Source organism: Ursus americanus, chromosome 22, assembly GCF_024610735.1.
Source record: "Ursus americanus isolate L20-20 chromosome 22, mUrsAme1.1.p, whole genome shotgun sequence".
In the NCBI taxonomy this organism is placed as follows: Eukaryota; Metazoa; Chordata; class Mammalia; order Carnivora; family Ursidae; genus Ursus; species Ursus americanus.
Window position 1 is genome coordinate 48,339,152 of NC_142148.1, and position 24,130 is coordinate 48,363,281.

At 55.2% G+C, this 24,130-nt stretch overlaps 1 protein-coding gene and 1 long non-coding RNA gene across 2 annotated transcripts; both read right to left on the minus strand.

Annotated features, from left to right (window-relative positions):
- Positions 1-1,663: 1,663 nt before the first annotated feature.
- Positions 1,664-19,785, minus strand: LOC148108087 (uncharacterized). Its single transcript, XM_087853789.1, has 5 exons — positions 19,359-19,785; positions 12,173-12,431; positions 11,147-11,261; positions 8,799-8,941; positions 1,664-1,772 (listed from the first exon to the last, which is right to left on the minus strand). Exons 1-5 carry the CDS (start codon positions 19,782-19,784, stop codon positions 1,765-1,767), a joined length of 951 nt encoding a protein of 316 aa, XP_087709915.1. The 5' UTR covers position 19,785; the 3' UTR covers positions 1,664-1,764.
- Positions 16,689-19,352, minus strand: LOC148108088 (uncharacterized). Its single transcript, XR_015720998.1, has 3 exons — positions 19,107-19,352; positions 17,867-18,002; positions 16,689-16,977 (listed from the first exon to the last, which is right to left on the minus strand). It is a non-coding gene; the product is annotated as an uncharacterized LOC148108088 (long non-coding RNA).
- Positions 19,786-24,130: the final 4,345 nt, after the last annotated feature.

The window sequence follows — 24,130 nt, forward strand, 5'->3', positions numbered from 1 at the left end:
CCGGAGAAGTGGGGAGGACGAGGGAGGGGCCCGGGGAGGACGGCGCTGTGGGGAGGACCGGGGCGCGGGCCGGTCGGGAGATGTGGGGCGGACTGGCGGTCTCCGGGAGGACGGGGATGTGGGGAGGCCGGCGTGGGGACACGAGAGGCCAGGGAAGGGGGACGAGGGGGCGGGTTCTGGGAGAACGGGGATGGGTGGAGGACGGACTTGTGGGGAGGTCGGCGGGCTCCGGCAGGCCAGGGGACGAGGGGAGGCTGAGGGCTCGGGTAAACGGGGAGGTTTGGGGGACATGAGAAGGCCTGGGGGGCTTCGTGAAAGATGGGGAGGTTGGTGGATTCGGGGGTCTCGGAGAGACGGAGGGGCTGGAGGCCGGAGCGTACAGGGAGGTTGGGAGCTTGGGGAGGCCAGCTGGCTTTCTTGGGAGCCAGCGGATTGCCTCAAAAACAAAAGCGGGGAGAGAGGAAGGAGGAGGAGGAGGGAAATCCATAGACGGGGCGTCTTCCAGTAGGATGGTCCACAGCATTACTGAACAACAGAAGCTTAACCAGAGAAACACAAGATCTGGACCGGGACACTGGCTGCTGGGGTCTGCCAAGCCCTTCCCCTGTGCTGGCGGGTGCGGGGTGGTCCCCACACAGAGCCCGGCCCAGGAGGACATGCCCACTTTAGAGCCAAGGAGGCTGAGGCTCAGTAAGGGCTGGCACCTCACTCAAGGCCACAAAACTAGAAAGCAGCCACGGCCAGGCCGGTTAGCAGGCTCCATCAGTGCCGACACCCACACTCTCCTCGCTGGAGCCCCGGGAATTTAAGGGAACTGGCACGTGACACGGGGTCCCGGCGCCCAGAACCCCCCAGCCTCGAAAACACCCGGAGGACTGCAGGAGGATGGTGCAGACGCGCAACAGCACCCCGCGTGCGTGGAGCCCAGAGCACGAGCCCCAGGGACAGGAGTGCCCACCCTCTCCCTGTGGCCAGGGCACGTGGCCCTCCCTGCAGGGCCCTTTGGAAGCCCCTCTCCGCCAGTCCCCACAGGGGTCACAAGGATCTGACATTCTACAGCAAATGGCCAAGGCCTAACCTTGCTGACTTCTTCAAAGTAGTGGAGGTGGCAGCCCATGAGGAAGGACGTCGGTGCCATGACGAAGTCTAGCATCTGGCGCGACAAGACGGGCACGAACGTGTGCTGCCACTGCAGGGGGTGCAGGTAGGCCAGGAAGCACTCGGCGACCAGCGGTAGCAGCGCCCAGCTGGAGGAGAAGAACACCATCCGCTGCTCCATGAGGAGGCACGTTAGAATCTGGGGGAGATCAACGACACCGTGTACACACCTCTGACCACGCGCCATGCACTGAACATGCGTGTGAATGCGCCACCAAAACCACGTGGAGCCTAGGTCTCACCCGGTTTCCCTGCTGTTTGCCAAAACGAAAGCCCCTTTAACCCCCAAAAGCACTGCTTGTAAATGGTGTGCACAGTCCTGAATGTCTGCTTGAAGCCAAAAAGCAACTATTCCCAGTGTGTTGTGGAACATTTGGAACATTCTGGAATGTTCTGGAACACACGTGCCCTGGAATCACCCTCCAGACGATGACAGCTTAGATGCCCCACCAAGCCAACCAGCACGGACTCCCCAGGTCTGGAGGGACGCTTACCTGCTGCACTTTCTCGAGCCTGAAGCACAGCAAGGGCAGGTGAAGGTCCAAGTCGATGACCGGGCTCTCAGGGTCCACGCGGGAGGGAAACACGATCTGTAGTGGCTTCATGTTAAATATCTGTGACGACCAAGTTCCGTAATTAGTTCAGAGAGCCACTCCCAGCAGAGGCCAAAATGCACTGAGACTCTCCGTTCTGGCACCGAGGGTGTCTGACCTAGGATACGTGTTTGAAGACTCACGCTATCCCCGTATATGTCACAGAACCAAACAGTCCAGAGACACACAGAATTGCTGAGCAAGGCTCAGACGTGAATCAAGTACTGAATGTCTTTTTCGGCCAAACTTCCCTAAACTCTTTACTTCATTAGCAGACTGCCCATCGGCAAAGATAAACTGACACCTGGACATCTGTCCCGATCAGCACAGGTTCTAAGTCAAACACGATCGGGTTACTCTTAGAACACTTACTGCATATTACAAATTCTCTTAGTATTTTCAACGTAATTTTCAAAGCTCTTTAAAGACGTGCACTTTAAGAAATCGCTGAGAAAGACTTTATTTTTCTCAATGATGGTATCTCAAAATTACACTTTGATTCAAATTCAGTATCTGCAGAATGCCCCTTCTGTGTAAAAGGACGCGGTAGATGGAGGGGGACGGTAGGGGCCCCTCCACCGAGAAGCCTTCCAGCTCATTGGCAAGTTCGTTCCTGACCGTGGGTGTCAGCCTTTTGGGGGGCACCCAGGAGCGTCCCTGGAGCCCTGGGGACCAGCAGAACGGAGTGACCCAAGTGTGAGGAGCACCGGGCCACAAGCACAGAGAAGATTCGAATCTGAGCACAGAGAAGCTCCCGCCAGGAAAAGTGTGGAAGGAGGACACATGGAGAGATGCGGAGCACTGGCTGGAGAACAAATGTTCGCCTTCCACACGTGCTCACACCTGCATCACCACGGCTCTGCGTGAACGCTTGTGCAAAGAACCTGAGGGCAGGAGAAGCCTTCTTTCTGCAAGGGCTCCCCGACGGCACCGTCTTGTCACCCACTGGCCCACAGAAGCAAGACACATCAGAATCAAGGCGGACGCGCTGTGTGGACAGTAACATCCTTTTTATTTAAAACAAAACACGGTAGAGCAGAGTTACATGCTCCCAGCGGTGATGAACTATGAATCATTGTAAAGTTTATATGAAAAATTCCCCTCAATATTTCAAAAAATAAACATATCGACCAGCTTCCCAACTACAGGTAGAAACTAATACAAACACCAGTCATTCTACCAGGGACGCTGTTGGGCCCCCGGGATGCCAGCAACCTCACGTGCGTGAGACCCACACCCTCTGAGCTGGGCTCTGCTGTCCACCCCACCTCTCAGGTGAAGAGACTGAGGAGGGAGAGAGATTTCGGGGAAACACTTTCCAAAGTTCAGCTTTGACTGTAGCCCCACGCAGACAATAGGATCCACGCACAAAGCAACACAGGAAGTGAGTCCGGTAGAGTGAGACGGAAAAGGCGCATTTCACGTGCACACCCAGCGACTTGGCCGTGCTCTGAAAGCACGTAAAATCAGACCCGCTGGTGGGCAGAGAAGCGGCAGAGCGGGCCCAGGGACGCGGGGTGTCTGCTGCTCTCGGGCCGGTGGTCCAGGCGCCGTCCGCGAAAGGGCACCGAGCCAGGCCTGGTGGAGGCTGGGCGCCACCGCCCCTGACGCAGACAGGAGATGCCCCACCCGGCGCCCACACGCTTGATTCACAGGAACCACAGCTCCTGACCACTAGCTACACAGCATCTCCATCAATGTTTGCTTGTAGTGGGTTCTGGAATTCCATGCTGAATCGGCTCCGGGGTTAGAGAAGAACCTTGGCCTTGGGTTTTTCCAAAACAAGGAACAGCCACAGTGGTTCAACACTCCCAAAGATGGGTCAGGGCCACGTATCAATGAGGACCCCAGAGCTGGTGAGGCCGCACGAGGGGGATCACAGCGGCTAGTCTGAGCCAGACTCGGCTCATTCGGACAAATGCGCAAGAACCAAGACGCAGGCCCTGCTCTGTGAACAGGACAGGCTAACGCCGAAACACGACCCATCCGTTCATTCATTCACTCGACAGCTGTGGGAGCAGCAGGCATGGTAACAGCGTCGCAAACGCAGCTCTGAACAGGGCCTTTTCCTCATGCAGCTTGGAGGCCGATGGAGAAGATGGACATTGAACAAAACACACACGTGTGCGGGCCCTAACTGCAGACCATGCTGGGCTCTGCAGGAAGGGAGCAGGGCACAGAGAGACGGGTGGGAGGTCACACAGAGGCCGTCCCGAAGAACCTGACTTCCAGGAACAGCATATGCAAGGGCCTGGGGGCAGCACCTGCGAGGGACTGAGGGAAATCCAGTGTGGCTGGACAACAGTCAGCAAGGGAGTGAGGACATGAGACAGAGCAGGACACTGATACAGGGGCTAGGGATGCAGGACTGCGGCAGCTACGCAGCGAGAAGCCATTGTGGGGTTTTACGCACAAGAGGAGAGTCCAATGGATAGATGTTAACAGTCCCTGCAGCCACTATGCAAAGGATGAACTGAATGAAGGGTCAAGAATGGACGTGACCAGACCAATGGCTCCCCAAGTCACGCAGGTGGGACCCAGTGGCCCTGCAGCCACTATGCAAAGGATGAACTGAATGAAGGGTCAAGAATGGACGTGGCCAGACCAATGGCTCCCCAAGTCACGCAGGTGGGACCCAGTGACCCTGCGTGGGGTGGTGGCCGTGGCCAACTAGAGGCAAACGCCGGGAGCTGGCCGGTCAGGGATGAGCCATGGATGGAATGCAGGGGTGAAGAGAAGAGGCATCAAGAACGACCCCCAGGAAACTTTCTCACGGGGGTGGTAAAAGTCGGAGAACCAAATGTGAGCTCATCCAAGACTCCGAGGTACAGAAGATGGGTATGGGCGCGGTTCGTGCATTACTCATGCTCAAAGGCGGAACATAGTACATACGGTTAACCCTCAAACTGCCCTGAACTCGGCTTTGTTCACTGCTTAGCCGGTCCTCAGGGAACACTTGTTGAGTGATTAGAGCAAGAACAGAAACTTTGATGACTTCACTGAACCATAAAAAAATACCAATTATCCACATAATAAAGATGAGAGCCTTGCACAAAACAAGAACCCAATAAACGTCCCTACAAAGGTTTCTGGGAGCGGAACCAAGGTCCTGGGGCAACTTGCTCTGTCTCTGGGCCTGGAATGCATCTGGCAGGGTTCCCTCCCCCATCCCACACACTGTAGTGTGATATTAAAAATATACATTTTAAGTTCATGATCACATGTCTCCTGCGAAATAAAATTAATTTTTCAACTGTGAATAATAATCAATACGTAGAGAACCGAGATCTCTATGTCTAAGCTTCCAGAAAGGACTGAGTGAAGCAGAGTCGACATCTATGACTTTCTTCCAGACACTAATCTGGCAGGTGCTTGTTTGAGAACGAGGAAATGCCCGGTGGTTGCGTCAGTCTGGAAGATGCCAGGCCAGACAGGTGTCATCACAGCTCAGCCGTCTTGGCCCATTACTCGGCAAAGGGGGAACGTGGGCTGCCTTTCTGCAACTGTCCTTAGCCCGAAACCCTCAAGTGGTGAAAGAGCCAACAACATCTCAGGACGAGCGTGCCAGGGAACCCAGACCCACGGAAACGCTTGGCCACTTATTCAACAACACGGTGGCACTGGGAAAAACCAAAAAATAGGAAGCCAGGTACTTTTCATTAATCACCCCGGACAGGAGAAAACATGAATCAGTTTAATACAATACCCAATATTCCAGACAAATAAACCAAATGAGCCGGTGTGTTAAGCACTAAGGGGGCCCATCACCAGCTCCACACCACGTATCACGGGCCGCCCGGCAAACGCATCTCTAGAAACAGCGTAAATAGATGATTCTGTAAGGAACCTGAGAAGCGTAATTTAAACACCCTGGAACGTAAGAAACAGTTTAAAACATTAAACCCATCGTCGACATAGGACTTTTACTATTCATAAAGAAAAGACAAAATTCCAGATTTAATGACCAAATGAAGCGGTCCAGGCGGCGGGCTAGGTGTCAAAGACAGTTTTGCAGCAAAATCTTTTATGTGATTGTCAACTTCAAAATCTTTACAGAGCTTCAGATGAGTCAATAAACTAAAATAAAAAAAAATCAAATCACAAAATAAGTATGAGTATCCAATTGTCATCTTAGCATTTCTTTTTTTATAATAATTTTTTATTATGTTAGTCACCATACAGTATATCCTTAGTTTTTGATGTAAAGTTCCATGATTCATTACTTGCGTGTAACACCCAGTGCTCCATGCAATACGTGCCCTCCTTACTACCCGTCACAATGGAATATTACTCAGCCATCAGAAAGAACGATTACACAACATTGCAGTGACATGAAGGGGACTGGAGGACATCTTAGCATTTCTAATCAGCGCTGACCTGTCTGCCAGTGCCGGCAGCCCCAGGGCCTTCCAGGCTGGGGGCGGGGGAGGTGGCGGGAGGACACTGACGACAACCCTAGGCCTCAGACAGCAAGGTGAGGCTGCCCAGGGTCAGGACCTGCCTGCAGGGGGGCACAGGAGAGGTGGAGCGTGGGGGGATGGGGGCTGGTCATGTTCTGTTTCTTGCTGTGAGTGCTGGTTACACAGCTGGAATTCATGCAATTTTCTGTCTGGGTCATACTTCAGCAGCGAGTAAACATCTCAAAGGAAAGTGCTTGGCCACGTTTGTTTCCCAAATGCATTCTGACTTTTGAAGTACGGTTGGCCCTTGAACAATGTGAGGGGTTAAAGGTGCTCTCCCCCACGCAGTTGAAAACCTGCATAGAACTTCTCAACCCCCAAAAAACTTAATTGCTGATAGCCCGCTGCTGACCTAAAGCCTTACCGACGACACGAACGATCGATTAACAGGTATTCTGCATGTAATATGCATTATATCCTGTATTCTTAGAATAAAGTAAGCTAGAAAAGAGGAAATGTTTTTAAGAAAATCCTGAGGAAGAGAAAATACATATATAGGACTGTACTGTATTTGTTGAAAAAAATCCAGGTGTACGTGGACGCGCACAGTTCAAACCGCGTTGTTCAAGGCACAGCGGCAAGTGACTGAAACGCATGACGGACCAGCAGGTGCCTGGGGGCAGGCGGCTGGGAAGTGACCACAGGGTGTAAGGGAACTTTGGGGCGTGGTGAAAATGTTCTCTGTCTTAATGGCAGTGGTGGTGACATGGTGTCTACATTAGGCAAAATTCAGCCAACTGCCCTGGAAACCCCACCTCTGTGCCCTGGGGCGGTCCCCGGCCTCACTCGCCACAGCAGGGCCACAGCAGGGCCCACGCGTGTCCCGCAAGCCAAGCGCTTACGCTGTTACTTTAAGTAACAAATCATAAGTCCGCCTGGGGTCAGTCAGGGCGCCTAGGTGGCGCAGTCGGTTAAGCATCTGACTCTTGATTGGAGCTCAGGTCGCAGTCTTAGGGTCATGAGATCAAGCCCGTGTCAGGCTCTGCACTCAGCATGGATCCTGCTTGGGATTCTCTCTCTCTCTCCCTCTGTCCCTCCTCCCTGCTCTCTCTCTCTCTAAAAATAATAAATGAATAAATCTTTAAAAATAATAATAGCTCTTCCTGAAGTTAGTGTCAGGAAATGGAGATAATTCAATATTCTTCCATATTTTAATTATTGTCAAAGAATAGTATCGAGTTAAAAAAAAAAAAACAGACTCTCCATAATCTAATTCCCCAAATACAACTAAGCATTCTCTCCCAATTTCTGTCCACACAGAGGCCTAGTTTACACGCCACCATTATAGCAGAAAAACAGATTTTAAAAATCTATAAATCTGTATTTATAAACTGCCTTTTGCATTTCTGTCATCTGTTTTTCTGTTTTCTAGTTCGGGTCATTTAGCAACGACCATCAGGAGACAGAAAACTCGAGGAGCAGGGAAACTGAACACGTTTTTCGAGTTAAATGTTCCTTTGCATTAACGTCTAGCAGGATGGTATTTGTTGCCAGTCACACGTGAATGATCACGCGTACAAAGGCCGAGAAAGTGAAGCAGGTGCTGTCCTCCCCGCAGGCCCGAACCCGTTCCGTTCGAGAAAGGGTGGCAACACCACCCCCAATTCACAGAAGAGGAAACGAGATGGGTGCACAAGCCACCTACCCTCAGGTGCTGAAGATTACCAGTTAATTAACGAAAAGGGACCCTGTCCTAATTTATCATCCTATCACTGCCCACGCCCGGGCAGACATGCCCTACTGAGCACGCAGTCCCGGAGGGAGACCCGGCGAGCGCTCTGTTCTGTGTCGGGGGCAATAAAACGCGGGCTAGACCCAAACTATGGGCAAACACCAGCCACATTTTGAAAACTAAAACATTAAGGTGCTGGAACTTGAGCTCCGAAGGTGGTGAGTTTGGTCAGGAAGGATTCCTGCTCGTCCCTCTGACCACAGTGTGAGAACCAAAATGATGGTCTTTCCAGAAGTCTGCGACTTGCCAGGGGTGGAGGGTGGGTATTACAGCATTAAGGCAAACCTCCGTTGGCCGCCTCTGTCGTTAACCAAACCACTGAGAATTCCAAGACTAGAACTTGGTGAGAACGAAAACCAGGCGGCCAGGGCGCGTGTGGCCGGGGGATGGACCGTGTCCACACGCCACAATCATCCCCCGACGACAGGCGGCAAGTGCGCCCGACGCGATTCTCTCTAGAGTTTTCAAAACTTCTCTACGTCCTCAGGCTTTCTACTCAATATCATCAGCATTAAGGCACTTCAAGATTCCACCCCAAGAAAAGATAATTCGTTAACTGTCATGAACTTAACAGGACTGACAGCAGCGGCAGCCTGATTTTCTCAGATAACAGGAGAAGAGCTATTTCTGATGGACGTCTTTTTTAAAAAACCAAACAACATAAAATCCTCCATACTAATTTTACTTCCCACAGTTTGGTTTCATCTTCCCTTGTCTGGCAGACCTTCCCCACAGGCTACCGCCTCGGGAAGCCTCTGGGCCTTCACGGGAGCTCCCGTCACCAAACCAGAGCCCTCCCACCACCGCCAGCGCCAGGCGTGGCCTCGCAGACACGCGGGCACCGCACGGGCTCACCAGGACAGGCAGTCCTTGAGGGCGTTGTAGTAGGGGAGCTTGGAGACCACGCACACCGCGAACGGTCCGAAGCAGCCAGCCACGCCCGCGGTCGGCCAGGATGGCTCCCAGTGCGCCTTGCCGTTGTAGAAACACGACTCGTCCTGGAGAGAAAGCAACAGGCCCGTGTCACCCTCCGATCCAGCTGGTCCCAGCTTCTATCCTCAGCAGTGTGGGCCTCTGCAGACAGAAGCGAGAGGGCAGGGGCCCAGACAGCATCCTGCTCCCCCGCCACCCGGCTGGCGCCCCCTCCGGTGTCACCGCAAGTCCCAGTCAGCGTGGATGCCCCCCCTGTGTCACTGGGAGTCCCAGTCCTCGCAGATGCCCCCCTCCCCCAGTGTGTGATGTGCTGAGGTGGCAGAGACAATGACACGTCCCGACCCCAGATGGGAACACAGTGAGAACACAGTAAGACACAGAAGGGGCCATGGGCTCTGCTTACACAGGAAAAAACCTCCAGCACTGGGCCATATGTGTGTGTGTCGGTGGGGGAGAGGGGGGGTTCTCAGCTGGAGAAAAGTACCGGCACCGAGATTCCAGAAGGCACAGACCACTGCAGAGCTTACGAGTGGCGCATCACTGAGGGCCACAGTCTGGCCCCCGTGGAGGGTTGTTTGGGGTTTTTCAGTAGGGACGGCGGACCGTGATAACAGCTCCACCTGGGGATGGTGTGAACGCGAGGGTCTTGCAAGACAGGGGGAGAGCCCGGCAAGCAGTGGGCACGCCATTCGTCTACCCACCAACATTGAACCAAGGCCCTCAAGTCAGTGTGCTGGGCCCCCAGGCAAGTCCCCTCACCTCCCTGTGCGACTGCCTGCTCCCTCAGCGGTAAAATGGGGATGATGCTGAGAGTTCCCAGCCCCCTTCGCTGTGGATTAAATGAACGACTGTGCAGGAGGGTCGTCGGCACCGGGCTGAGCACACGGGCAGCTGGCATATGAGGACCACAGTGCCGTCTGCACTCCGGGCGGGGCTGCGCGTGCAGTCCACGGAAAGACAGGAGCGCAGGACAGGGCGTGGCTGGTCACTGGGCACGAGGGGAGGTGGGGAGGCCAGCATGTAGGGCCCAGAGTCACCCCGAAACCACGCAGGCACTGAGAGGATGGGCGAGGGGTCACGCACACCCCAGCAGCCAGGTGTAGTGGGGGAGTCACAGGCAAAGCAGAGGCTGTGACCTTTTTAAAATGTATTTAAGGATAAGAGAAATAACATGTACTTCTCATAGCGATCACTTCACAGACAGGCTCCCAAGCACCTTCCTGAATAATCCAGCCTCCCATCCTGTCTCTGCCGGAAGCGCTGGCCAGGGAGGGGCAGGAACTCGGCCCCCGGCTCGTCTCCCACCCCTACCTAACCCAGGCAAGCAGGCAGGCTGCCAACGCCGCAGGCCCAGCAGCCCGCACACACGGCCATGAGGGGTGGCCTCCCCGCGCTGCCCACTGCCCACCCTAGTCCAGGGGTCCAGGGGACGCCTAGTCCAGACACGGAGGTCGCGCACTCAGACATCAGCAGAATGCTGGACTCCCACAGGTTTCCGAGGCACATCCACAGGCGTGAAGGGACAGAGCCCATCGAGTTGAGCCTTATGCCGTGACACTTAGGGATAATTCTCCCAGCACACCTGGCCCAGCCTCTGACGGCAGAGTGGGAAGGAACAACCGGGCAGCCACCGCCCCCTCAGTGTGGGATTCCTGGACTTCCCCAGGGTAAAGCACTGCTGCTTCTGGAAACCCTCTGGACACAGGCCGTGGGTCACCCCGCCTCTTCAGGTGCACAGCGGCCCCTGCGACCTCCAGGGGCCGGCTGGCTCGCACTCGTGGCCCTGCCGGGCGGGGGAGGGCCAAGTCATGCTCTGGAGGCCCAAAGCTGTCACCCCACATACAAGAACACAAATGTCCCTCCACGGACATGTGGGAAACAAGCTGTGGCTCACATACACTGGGCGGTAGGACTCGGCCGTAAGGACAGAGGTGCTGCTGCCCCAACGTGGATGAACTCTGACCCCATTCACTGAGTGCACGAAGCCAGACACAGAAGCCACATGCAGCCTGAGTCCACTGACACCAGGTGTCCGAAGCAGGCAAACCCATGTGGGCAGAACGGGGGGCCGGGGGCCGGGGGTGGGACTTCCGGGGTGATGAATGTCTTTTGCAACCAGGCGTGGCAGGGGCTGCCCGCCAGCGGGAGTGTACTTAGTACCACTGACCCACACATGCTAAAATGATTACAATCGTGGTGATTGCGGGAAGCGTGTTTCAGCAAAAATAAACACCAGCAGATTTCAGAGGGAATTCACGGCAGTCACGTACGTGCAGGGGTCGGGAGTACTGGGCAACCACGGCATACTTCTGTTCCCACAGACATCGGTCAGCACCAGGAAGTGGACACAGTCCTCCTTCGGTTCGGAGGCCACGTACACGCCCCCTGCGGGTAGAGAAAGAAGAGGAAATCTCGGCACGGCCCCGTGGCATCCACCTCCGAGGCTGGGCTCTCCGTGAGCCCACTTTGCGGCCTACAGAACCTGTCCTCGCCCTGCCAGCTGTGGCACTTGGGGGGTCGGGCCGCCAGCCAGCCGTGGCCCCCTCCGTCCCTCCGTGGGTGCCCATTTCTCAGCCACCCTCTGTGCTCTGCAGAATTTAGCGAAGGAACATAAGAACAACCGCAGACAAACCCTCTGGGGTGTGCCTGGGGGAGGCGACCATTTCTGAGCATGGCAGGTGCAGGGGTTGTCCTAGCTGTCCCCGGGTTGTAATCCCTGAGACCGGGAGACAGCAGCCATTCCCGATGGAACCTCCCAGACAGGGAATGACGGACGGGAAGTCCCTAGTCTGAGTCTTCTACACCAGCCACTCAGCGTTTCTCAAAGACCAGTGGAAAACATGAGGGCCACCCACTGCCGGGAACAGGCCAGGTGGGGAAAGCATGTGAGCCCGGGCTACAGGCCCCGGGGTCCCCAGAAAACAGGGGCCAGAGAGCCCGGCGGAAGTGCACTCTGGGGGGAGATGCTGCAGGCTAACTGGACTCATCCTGACCCACCGGCCGGACCTCTGGAAGACGGGCCTGTCAATCAGAAGTGAAAATCCTTGGAAAGCACCTCTACCAACCGTGCTGGCGATCCCGACAGCCCTTCGTCTGGGATTCGCTCTCCAAAACATGGGGGCTGCACTATTGGGCTGCACGTCCTTCAGCTCCCAAACCCCCAAGATTAAGAGAACTGAGACCTGCAGTTTGGCCTCGGGGCTGCCAGGGGTAACCAGCCCCCCGTCTGTCACCCTTTCTTGACTTGGTTTCTAGAAAGCACCATGGGGGAGTTGGGAAAGCAGGGCGGGGGATACCTGGGAAGCAGAGCTGAGGCAGGCCAAGCAGGTCCACACCGTTGGGGACACTAATGTCTTCAGGAGGGAGGCCCTTCCAGGGCTCCGTTTTGGGCTTGTCCCTCTTCTTTCTGAAGGAGCGCCTTCTGGTCTTGCTCAGAGTCGCGGAGGGGGCGCCAGCCATCTGACTGTCATCCTTACTGACGAAAGGAGGCACAAAAACCGACAGGACCTCCAGATCGAGAGAAGAGGGGCTGCTGACCCCCTGCTTCAGGGACACCTAAAGGGAGTAATACGAGTAAGCCAACAGCGCTTACCCTTGCTCCGCTGTGCGCCTTCTGTCCAAGCACCCACTGTCGCTCTGTTCCCCTTCGACCCGCCAGAGTGCCGGTTCCGCACCCACGTGTGTGTGTGGCCTCACCCACCAGTGGCCCAGGACAGGAAGGACGGCAAAGAAGCTGCTTTTAGGGACCCATCAGGCCATGCGTTCAGGCAAGTCACCCACAGCACAGGGTCTGGCTCTCCGGCTGCCCCTGGGCACACAGCCCGGCAGTTGCCAGCCCAGGACTGACAGGCAGACCTCAGTTCACATCCAGCTCTGCTTGGACTGCAGCAGCGAACGCCGCATCCCTGAGCTTCCCTCTCAAGGGGGCAAGGTCGCAGGTCAAAGGCTCAACCCCAGCCCCCACACCAGAGGCCCCAGTTCCCTCCCAGGTTGGGGGGGCCGCATACTGTCCAGCCCAGTACAGATGGGGTGCCGGCGTCATGCCCCATGCCAGTGGTCCTGTTGCCACTGACCTGGGGACACGGACCGAGGGGTGAGAAGAAGGACTGCCGGCCTCAGAGAGAAGAGACACACCCTTCCTCCAGCAACCAAACGGTCACCCCAGGTCTACACAACAGGGTCATTCAGCCTGAACACTTTCGAACTTTAACTTGGTACCCGATTTTTACAAAACCTTTTGTCTTTTCAGTCTTCCCCCAGATAATATGAAGAGCACGGGCTCTGCCTCCGACCTCCGTTCTGTCTAGCTACGATGCCTGAGACGGGCCACTCCGCAGAGGCAGTTGCCGGACTGCTCCCCGAGCTCCCAGAAGAGGTCAACAGGCCGTGACAGAGAAACGGGCAGGTCAGCTCCAAGCTAGTGGAGAAACAGAAGTCAGGGGCAGGATTCGCTGGGTGGCAAGCATGTGGGAAGGTGGGAGGACGCCGGGGTGGGGTGGGCCGCGCGGAATCAAAGATCTCTGAGGGACTCAGAGAGGGCATGAGGAAGGACATCGTTGTCACCAGGAGAAATGGAATTGTCACCGGCAGGGAAGGGACAGCCAGCATCACCGTTTCAGTAAGAATCGTGGAGCCAAAGGGGAACTCTTACCCTTGAGAGGATTCATACAAGGAACTCCCATCAGTAAATACACTCTCTAAACTCAAAAAGCTTATTTTTATTCTGTATAATTTAAATTCAGGCAATAATTTCTTTATATTTGGAAAAAAGTTTAGTACCAGTGGGAACAAAGACCAAACATGGGAAATCCATAGTACTGGATAATGTTTACATCTTTGTGTATCAGGCATGAAAGGAAACCACGTCTTGAGTTCTATAAAACCTTTCTAAAACTTTCCTTATCACCATCCAGCAGTTCGGACCTACTTAACTATGAAAGTATGCACGTCCGCTCCTTCCTCACGTCAAACATCACATCGGTGAGCACTGGGCACAGGTGGTCACAGCGTGGAGCCGGCCCCTTGCCTGCAAACCCCCCTCTGCTCTTCCCCTCTGCCCTGACGCTCCTGGGTAGGGCCCCGGCAGACCCCTCCTTCCAGGCTGTGACCCCCCCAGGGCTGACTCCTTGCCCCTCCTCAAGTGCCCCGCCTGGCTGGCAGTCTCCACACTCACATGGTGTCCTCACCTAGGGACGGCGCCCAGAGTCCCACTGCCAGCTCAGGCCTCTTGCCAGTCCCAGACCGCACCCAGCTGCCTCCAGACATAAGGCGGGTCCCTTAAACTCACAGCTTCAAAAATTAAGCTCCTGCTGATTTCCCTAAAACCCAAGCTTCCGCCCATATGCTTGCCTGTGATAAAGACAGTGACCCTCGGGTCTTCGGAGCCACCAACCGCAGAAAGGTCTCTGAAAGCAGCCCCAGTGCCAGCCCAGCTGCGCACCTGCAGACCAAGCAGCCACCCACCCCGGGACTTAGAGCAGCTACAGACTCCACAAACTAATCCTTCAAGGGTTCTGCCATGAGAATGGCATCGCCTCCTCCCGCCCGGCCCAGGACGCCCCACCCGCACTGTCCACTCTCACAAAGGGGGGGCACCTGGGTGGCTCAGTCGGTGAAGCGTCTGCCTTCGGCTCAGGTCATGATCTCAGGGTCCTGGGATGGAGCCCCAGGTCCGGCTCCCTGCTCAGCGGGGAGCCTGCTTCTCCCTCTCCCTCTGTGCCTCTCCCCTCCCCGCTGTGTTCACTCTCTCTCAAATAAATAAATAAATAAATAAATAAATAAATAAATAAATAAATAAATAAAAATCTTAAAAAACAGAACACATGTGACCTCATCACCTGCCCCAACGGGCGGTGGCTCCTGCCACTGGCACCAGCTTTTTACCCCTGCAGACCCTTCGATGGATCCAAACCAGCCTCACACACCATCCCTGTCCCTCCACCAGCATGAAAATGGAATCTGTTTCCATACATTACCGTTATTACCACGTATTCCATGTATGTGGCACACGTGTGCTACGTCACAGGGCAGGACGACGACCTGCATCGTACGCCTGAGCAGCAGGCCAGCCTGCTTCCAAAGCCAGGGTGCCCCCAAAGCCGTGCCCCGCTGAACCTCTCGGTCTCCAGACACAAGCGCCCATGGTCCAACGCTGTGCTTTTTCCCTGCTCTCCACTCCGCTGGACTCGTGCTCACCCCCTCCCCGCTCCTCCTCTTCACCAGGGATGCCCCCTCCACCCCCACTGGAGGGAGACTTTCCTCACCTGCAGCCAGGACAAGGCGCCTCTTCTAGACCATCAAGCCCCTGGCTCCTCACCTTCTTCCACCACCTCCACCTCCCCTCCTCACCTCCTACAGCACCTCCTTCCATCACCTTCACCTCTCGTCCTCACCTCCTACAGCACCTCCTTCCATCACCTCCACCTCACCTCCTCACCTCCTCCAGCACCTCCTTCCATCACCTCCACCTCCCCTCCTCACCACCTACAGCACCTCCTTCCACCTCCCCTGCACCTCCTCCCTCGTCACCTCCTACAGGACCTCGTTCCACCACCTCCACCTCCCCTCCTCACCTCCTTCAGCACCTCCTTCCACCTCCCCTTCACCTCCTCCCTCCTCACCTCCTACAGCACCTCCTTCCATCACCTCCACCTCCCCTCCTCACCTCCTACAGCACCTCCTTCCATCACCTCCACCTCCCCTCCTCACCTCCTACAGCACCTCCTTCCATCACCTCCACCTCCCCTCCTCACCTCCTACAGCACCTCCTTCCACCTCCCCTGCACCTCCTCCCTCCTCACCTCCTAGAGCACCTCCTTCCGCCTCCCCCTGCCCTGGCTCAGCACCTAGAGCACTGATGCCTTCCACGTTGTACTCTATCACCTTCAGAGCTGTTGGTGGGCTGGGCCGGGGACTGTGTGGTCTCTCTGTGTCCCCACATTCAGCCAGCCGACGGCTCTCAGCGGAGGTTGCTCATCCATTCACATCCTCGCGCTCCGCGACCTCTTAGAGCGCAGCAGTCCGGATGCTGAAGGGAATGCGGTCATCATGCTAACGGCAGGAGACTACCTCTTGCCCCGCCATTTATCTAGTCCCTTAAAGTAAGATGGCCTAAATTCAGCCAACTTGGCATTTGGCCATACATCACACATCTGTTTTTCCACTGAACGTATGTCCTTGCGTCTTTTCTGGTTGGATAAGCAATACAGTCTCATGTTAAAAGCTAACGACAATACAGGAAGAATAAAATACATAAGAATAGAAAGGAAAGGCCTTCCCCCTAATTCCACGAAAGGGTGGGTAATACTATGCACAGCGGAGATTACAGCCTTCCCGTTTCTTATGTGCGTATATATCAATATGATCTGTCCCCCTACATACAATCATCTCCTTTTACTGGTTCCACTAGCTTTTTTCTCCACTTCAGCATATGGGGTGGCTGATTCCCTGTCACAGCTGTATGGTGCCACACGGGGACGACGCAGTAACAGCCCTACCGAGGGACAGCTGGCGTGCTCTCTTCTTCGTCACACACACAACCTGAGCAAAGGCAGCGGTGAACAGTGTCTGCCATACATACGTGCACGTGTCCGACTGGGTCATCAGAGTAAGTTCCTGAACGCACAGTCCTGGATCCCAGAGCATTGCAACGGCCCCTCCCCTACGGGCGAGACAAGGTCTGTTCTCACAGCCTGGGGACAGTCACTCCTGCTCTTCTCTCGCCCACACTGATTTACTAACCCCTCCCCGGGAACAACCATTTCAGTCCAAAAAACCAGAGCTAATTAAAAAGTGAGACACACACACCCTAACTGATAGCATCACAGATTTATTTCTTATTCTTTTTTTTTAAGATTTCATTTATTCATTTGAAAGAGAGAGAGACAGCCCGTGAGAGAGGGAACACAGGCAGGGGGAGTGGGAGAGGAAGTAAGCAGGCTCCCAGCGGAGGAGCCTGATGTGGGGCTCGATCCCAGAACGCCGGGATCACGCCCTGAGCCGAAGGCACACGCTTAATGACTGAGCCACCCAGGCGCCCCCACAGATTTATTTCTGTTAGATTATAGAGTGGCACTGATCTTCACACAGGATGGGCCATAATCTGTGAAATAAAACAGAAAACAGATTTGTTTAGCGCTCTAGAACTTGCTGTCCACCACCGTTAATAGCCACGTGGCTATTGAAATTGAAATTAAAATTCAATGAAGTGTAAAATCCAGTTCCTCAGTGGCACTAGCCATGCCTCAAGCACCTGGTAGCCATGTGTGGCTAGTGGCCGACACACGGATGGCACAGATGAAGAACACTGGCGTCATCACTCAGAAAGTTCTGGTGGACAGTGCTGCTCTAGAAGCCGAAAGCCTGGACGCTCTCCACCAAGAACTGCTACAATGTTGCCTTCACACCAAGAATTACGCCAGTGAGCTACTCGAGGCACGGAGCTCTCGGCCCACTCGGAGGGTTAGTGGTAGATCCTTCCACACCCCACGCCTCGTCTCCACGGCAACCACGGAGTAGAGAGAGATGTAACCAAGCCAGAACCTCCCATGGGGTGGACGTATTCTCCAAGTCTTTGTCACTACCCTCACAAAACACCACCCATCTAAGAAATGAAATGGAAAGTTAGGACTCCTTACTACCCTACCAGGAAGTGGAATGTTTCTCATACCTCCAGGCTTGTTTTCATCTGTCACCGAGCAGGAATGCGTCAACGACAGAGAAATGGTGATTTTCAGAGTTATAAAAAAACCCTCAGACGTTAGAACTGCTATAACAGCAGAGTGGCCAAGTGAAGTCACCTGTTTAGGTAACTGTAACGTCAACATCGGCCTTAAAGGAGGCTCAGCCCAGGAAGTTGGATCCGTCCCGAAAGGCTGCCTTTTTCCTACTCCAAATATTTGCGCTCCACCTCTTGTTGAACCCCTAACAGAATCAGCGTGTAGGATAAAAAGGGTAATAGCTAAAATGCAGAGTAGCAAACTGCCACTTGCCTGGGAAAGCCGTGGCCTGTTTGGGGCAGGAAAGCACCACCGTGCCATTCACCCTGCTCTCGAGACACGTCTCACCCTGGGGCAACCAACATGCATGCCGAAATCACCCAAGAAGCAACTGAAACCAGGTCATTTCCTATCAGAAGAAAAAGGAGGCAATGCCATTGGCAAATTAGAGGCAGGGAGATAACTCAGTCGATGAGGGTCAGAGGAGACAGAGGTCAAAGGGGATGCAGACATCACTGGGATTTGGGGAGTAAGAAAGGAGGAGGGAAATGCAGAAACCATCGAAGTTGGCTCTGTATGAGGTTAAGGGAGACAGGTCGCCTGGGTGGCTCAGTCAGTTAAGCATCTGCCTTCTGCTCAGGTCATGATCCCGGGGTCCTGGGTCCCTGCTCAGCGGGGAGTCTGCTTCTCCTTCTCCCTCTGCCCCAGCCCCTCTCCTGCTCTATCTCTCTCTCCCTCACTCAATAAATCTTAAAAAAAAAAAAAAAAAAAAGCTAAGGAGACTACCAAGACATTAAGAGACATTTATCCAGTTAATTTGAGCAATATCTAGCTTCTCCTGATGACCTCAACCCTTTCCGCTGCACCCCTAAATACTCGGGTGCCTTCCTGTGCCTCTCACTGCTGTTGTCCAGAATGAGATGAGGACTTGCCCAGGTAACTGGGCGGTAGAGCCGGAATCTCGGAGTACTCTGGGCATCACCACTAACCAGAGAAAAATCCACAGATAGAGTCATATGGACATCCTGGACCAAGAGAAAAAGAGGGCCACAAACCAATTCAAAAGAAAGCCTGGGTTACACAACCAAGAAAAAGCAGGGGCACAGTAAAGAAACACAGAGAATGAGTGTCCAAAACTGCTGCTTTCCGGGAAAAGGGTTTGTCACTCTGGCTGCTAGCACACAGAGAAAGAGAAAAGGGCCCCGGGCGGGGGGGGGGGGGGAGTAGGCAGCCTTTTCTGCAAGCGAGAAAAACAGTTAGGTTTCATCGCAAAATGACTAAATGCAGAACATTTGAAAGTGCCCCTTACATCTAAAACCCCAAACCTCACGATGCTGTGCCTGGCACAGCACCCACCACCGAGGAGACAGTAAGTCCGGGATAATGAATGAAATCCTTTCTTCCGCGACGACGTAACCCCAGGCGCCCCGGCGCACCCCCGCCTCCCCCCATCAGCCGCCTTCACCCTGCCCAGGTGTGCTTCCCGAAGCCGGAGCGGCCGAAGGCGGAGCACCTGGAGGCGCGTCCTCCGAGCCCGCGCTCTTCTCCGGCGAGGGCTCCCCAGTCCGCAGACCCCCGCGACTCCTCCGCGGCCAGGACAGCCAAGGTCCCCGCACCGGGCGGGCTGCGGTGGAGGGGGGGTCTGGCCGGAGCCCCGAGCACCGCCCCCACCCCGCAGACGCCCGGGATGCCGGGGCCAGACCCGCGCTCCGATCGTAGCCGCCGCCCGGCCGCGCCCCGCCTCCGTTTCCCCACCGGCCCCTACCTGCTCGGGGCCGCGGAGGCTGTCCCGGGAGGGCCCCAGCAGCGGGCACAACTCCAACAGCCCTGAGGACAGCGCCAGATGCTGCGGTGCGGCCTCCGCCATAGCTGCTTGGCTGCTGCGGCCCGCTGGGCGCACCCCACTCGGGCGCCTGGGGCCGCCGACCCCGACCCCAGCCCCGCGCCCCACGCAGCGCCGCCTGCACAGCACCCAGGCGCCCCACAGCCAGCCGCCGGGCCCCCGCAATGAGCGGTCGGTGGAGCGGAACCTCCCCGGGGGAGGGGCCTCCTGGGGTCGGGGCCTCCATGGGGGCGTGGCCGGCTGCGGCGCGCGGGGTCCGGTGGGGGCGGGGCCTCCATGGGGGCGTGGCCGGCTGCGGCACGCGGGGTCCGGTGGGGGCGGCCGCGGGGCCCCGCGCCAGGTCGTCATTTCCTTACCTGCTCGCGGATCCTGGCGCGTGCGCCGTGTCTGTTCGCGCGCATTCGCCCCATTGGCCCCGCCCCACCGGCAGCCCCCTTCCCGGGGAACGGAGGGAAGTGGGCGGTGTCCCCAAGTGGCAGGCGAGGGCGCCCAGCCCCCGGGGCCCAGGGCGTGAAAGTCACCTGCTCTGGGGAGCCCCGGGCCGGCTCTACAGGGCGAGGAGAGACCTAGGCCTGGCGCGACCCCGGCTCTCGCTGCCTCCTGGAAGCCCTCCTGTGCCCTGGACTGCGGAGTTGGTCGGGCGTGGACGGCAGAAAAGGCTGGTGGGGAAGGGGTAGAAAGATCCATTCCTGGTTAACCCGGTTAACCTTGCTGGCTCTGTCTAGTGAGAGGTTGAGCAACATTCGGCAGGAAACCCCGCGGGGTGGGCACGGCTGGAATGGATGGAGCCTGGGAGCACAGAGATGAGGAGGGTCTGAGAGGAGACAGGGCCCGTACCTGGCCAGCTCCAGACTGGCCTGATCCCGGGGGACCGTGGGCCTCCCCCAGCCACAGACTGGGCCCAGGAGGCTGGCTTTCGTGGCTGATCCCAGTCCCAGCTCTGCCTGCCCGCCAACCTTGGCACATCCCTATCCCTCTCTGCAGGCCAGCATAAGCATCTATAAAACCGAGCGGGTAGGGCACTTCGGTGGCTCAGTGGGTTAAGTGTGTGCCTTGGGCTCAGGTCATGATCCTGGGGTCCTGGGATTGAGCCCCACATTGAGAGCTCTGCTCATAGGTGAGCCTGCTTCTCCCTCTACTGCTCCCCCTGCTTGTGCTCTCTCACTCTAGCTCTCTCAAATACATAAATAAATAAAATATTAAAAAAAAAAAGCGGGAAATGATATGAAAGGAACTTTTCTAGTTCTAATAATCCATGATTCATTTTTTAAAAACCACAAATGTTTAATAATAATGTCAAACATCTGTCATCAGCCTAAGATGAAAAGGAACAAAGCAATGTCAGAATCACAACGGGGATGGGTGGGCCTGGACCTGGGAGTGCAGTATTCCTCCAACCTTCCCAGCCTGGTGAGGCCCTCACTGCCCGCAGCCTGACTCGTGGGTTCCGAGTTTCACTCACTAAGTCACCTATTTATTGGCTGTGGGTCACTGCTGGTTCTCACTTAGGTCTGGCATCCGCGATCTCATTGGTAGTTACCAATGAGACAAGTAGTTACAGTCGCTGACTTCCAAAGCAGGACAGATTTTGCTCATACTTGTCTGGCTCTCTCCGTGGTGTTTTCGTTGTTGGTGGCCTCAGCACAGGGCAGAGTGGAGATACCCATGAACCCCCAGTGCCCAGGAAAGGCTCACTGATGCGGCTTGGAGGCATGAGCCACTCCAGGAAGGCAGCAAAGCCCTGGGCTCTAGGGACCTGGGCTGGAGCCTGGCTCTTGTGCGAGCTGTGGGACAGCCAAGCTCTTCACTGGCCCTAAGCCTCGGCGGCTTCCTGTTTGTTCAAATGCTGCTGGGTGTGGTCAGGACTCGGGGAGGTAAACACTTGGCGGCTGTCAAGAAGACCTAAGTGAGGCTCGGGCGAGAGCAGTGTCCCTTTTCCTTCAAGAGCTGCAAGGGTGGGTTTGAGGAAGGGAGCTTCTGGTGTGAACGGGTCCGGGCCTGGCTCCCGCCGTGCACGGGGCCTGTGAGGTTCTGCTTCTCTGGGCTTCACCCTTAACACCCGAGAAGGCCACAGGTCCTCCACAGGGCTCCTTCTTTACCCTGTGCTTTTCGGTGAGTCCCCAGTGCTCGTGCTGCAGACGCCTGCCCTGTCCTTGAGTGCTGATGGGATTGGACACAGAAGTGCAGATAACCAGCCACCAAAGGCACAGGTGGAAAAGCCACATAACGGCCATCTAGAGGCAGAAGATGCAGGCAAGGGAGAAGTGGGAGCACGCAGAGCCTGGCTAACGGGGCCACCTGCAAGGGCGTAACACCGCCCCACGCTGGAGCCGGGGAAGGGACAGGTCGGACAGGCTGCAGAGCTCGCTGTTACAGGGGCTCTTGCTGCGGGCACCCCCATCCCTAGGAGCAGCCTTGCTGCTCTGTCTCACTCTCAGGATTACTGTGAAGAGCAAAGGAGAAAATAGATATGAAAATTGTTTGTAAACCGTAAAGGACAGAGGCAAAAATAGGGGGATGGGCACACCGTTGTGAGTAATGCTGAACAACACCGAACTGTCGACTTCGAAAAGGTTACTTTTACGCTATGGAGTTTCATCTCAATAAATTTTTTTTAATGGAGTTTATTTTTTTAAAAGGTTTATTATTTAGCGTGTGCAGTGTGGGGGAGGGGCAAAAAGAAGGAGAGAATCTCCAGCAGATTTCCGGTAGGGCTGGATCGCACAACCCCAAGACCCCCACCTGAGCCAAAACCAAGAGTCTGACGCCCGACCGACTGCACCACCCAGGCATCCCTCTAACGGAGTTTAGGAGGACCCGGTCTCAAACTGTGCTATATAGCAGCACGCCTTGTGCGTTTTAGCGGTGGTTTAGGTGTTAAAATTCTTTGAAATATAGGGAATAGAGGGAAGCTTCATGACGTTGGATTTGGCAATGATTTCTTGCATATGACAGAAAAACACAGCCAATGAAAGAGAGAGAAACTGACTTCATCAAAATTAAAACCTTTTTGTGCATCAAAGGATTCTATTAAGAGCATGAAAAGGCAGTCCACCGAAGGGGACAAATATTTGCCTGTTCCCTTATCTGTAAAACAGGGATGACCCCCACCTCACCGGCTGTTGGAAAAATTGAACCTACCGGTGACTGTGGAAGAGCCTCGTGCAGAGAGCGGGGACATTTGAATATTTACAAGTCCGACCCGGGAGGCATATGGGCCTTTCGAAGTCTGGGCCCCCATGTTGCCAGCCCCACCCCTCCCTGAGCCTGTCCTGCACTACCCAGACTTGGTCAGGGCCCCCCCACCAAATGCATGGTGCTTTCCGCCTCCCTGCAGGGCTGCCCAGAGCACACCTCGGCCGAGGGCTGCACCTGTGTTCTCCTACCTCCTCCCCCAGTGGGAGGGGCTATTTCCCTCCAAGCTACAACCCTGAACTCAGGGTTCCGGCCTCCTCATTCTCATACCCCTGCTGCAAATCCTGATTCCAATATGTGCTGTCTTTGACCTTGGGCAAGTGACTTTCTCTCTCTGGGCCTCGGTTTCTTGTCTGTAAGATGGAATAGTACTACCTACTTTGCAGGGTTGTTCTGAGGGTCCAGCGTCACATACACCACGGTCGATGGTCAGGTGCGATCGGCATGACCTTCTGCTCTCATGGTTTATAGGAATCATCTACAGGGCCCGTCCTCTGACTTAATGGTAAGTGGACACTGGGTCATGTTGACATGTATAACCGTAAGCATCCACACACGACAGAGCCGAAATGCCCACTGCAGCGTTCGGGTGCTCGTCACCATGTTCCAGCCGGTGTTTATTGTCCTCAAATCATTGCCCTTTTTACACCTCTGGCCGAGAGCTCCAGAGGTAATGTGAGTTTCTTCCATCAAGAGTTGAGGTGCCCCATTGCCCTTAAACCTGGTTGCAAATTATTTGACTCTTAACCTATGAAACTTTAATCCTTTGTGTGTGTGTGACACGTGTTCATGAGAAAATACATTTAAGCAAAAAGAAAAAGCTCACACCACCCAGGATAAGCAGTTAAGTTTTTGATGTACGTCCATACACACACATGCTCCGCCCACACAGTTTGGGATTTAGTCCTACATTTGTGAGCTGATACTAAACAGACTGCTGTGTAATCTGTTGTGTTTTGCTTTACAGTCTAGAATGAATATACTTTCGCGCAGATGTGTGAAATCTTCCAGTTGAAAAACAGACCTGGAGAACAGGTCAAAATACAAAATCCAGTGTGATGCTGGTAACAAGGAAAGGACCTAACACGAAATTCCACCAGATGATTAAAAGTAAAACAAAGGTCAGGGGTACCCCAGAAACGCTAACAGAAAGAAATCAGGGGCCAGATTTTCACATGAGGCAAAGCAGGAACTCAAGGCCTAGAGCACACACGGTGAGGACAGCTGAGGGAGTGTCTTGGCCTACGAGGCACCAACACAAACTTGTTTCTGACTCTTCTTCTCTCTTCCCTAAGCCTTTCGGGCTCAGCTACTCCTCTTGTCCTTTCTCCAGGGTCCAAATGCCCCAGGGGCGTGTCCTCTTTCCACCCGTGGCCAGGCTGGGTCCGCCCTCCCCGGAGGTTTCCTGTGTGACCTCCTTCTGCTCCCAGGGCATAGCTTCCGGAGGACAGGCTGTCTTGGCCTTTGGCACTTCATCCGATGTTCGCCTACCGAGCATT

Coding starts and splice junctions, on each gene's coding strand:
- LOC148108087 (XM_087853789.1), bottom strand. CDS start 19,784: ATGACGACCTGGCGCGGGGCCCCGCGGCCGCCCCCACCGGACCCCGCG. Junction 11,262..12,172: donor GCCTCAGCTCTGCTTCCCAG/GTATCCCCCGCC, acceptor CTCTACCCGCAG/GGGGCGTGTACGTGGCCTCC. Junction 8,942..11,146: donor AGTACTCCCGACCCCTGCAC/GTACGTGACTGC, acceptor CTTTCTCTCCAG/GACGAGTCGTGTTTCTACAA.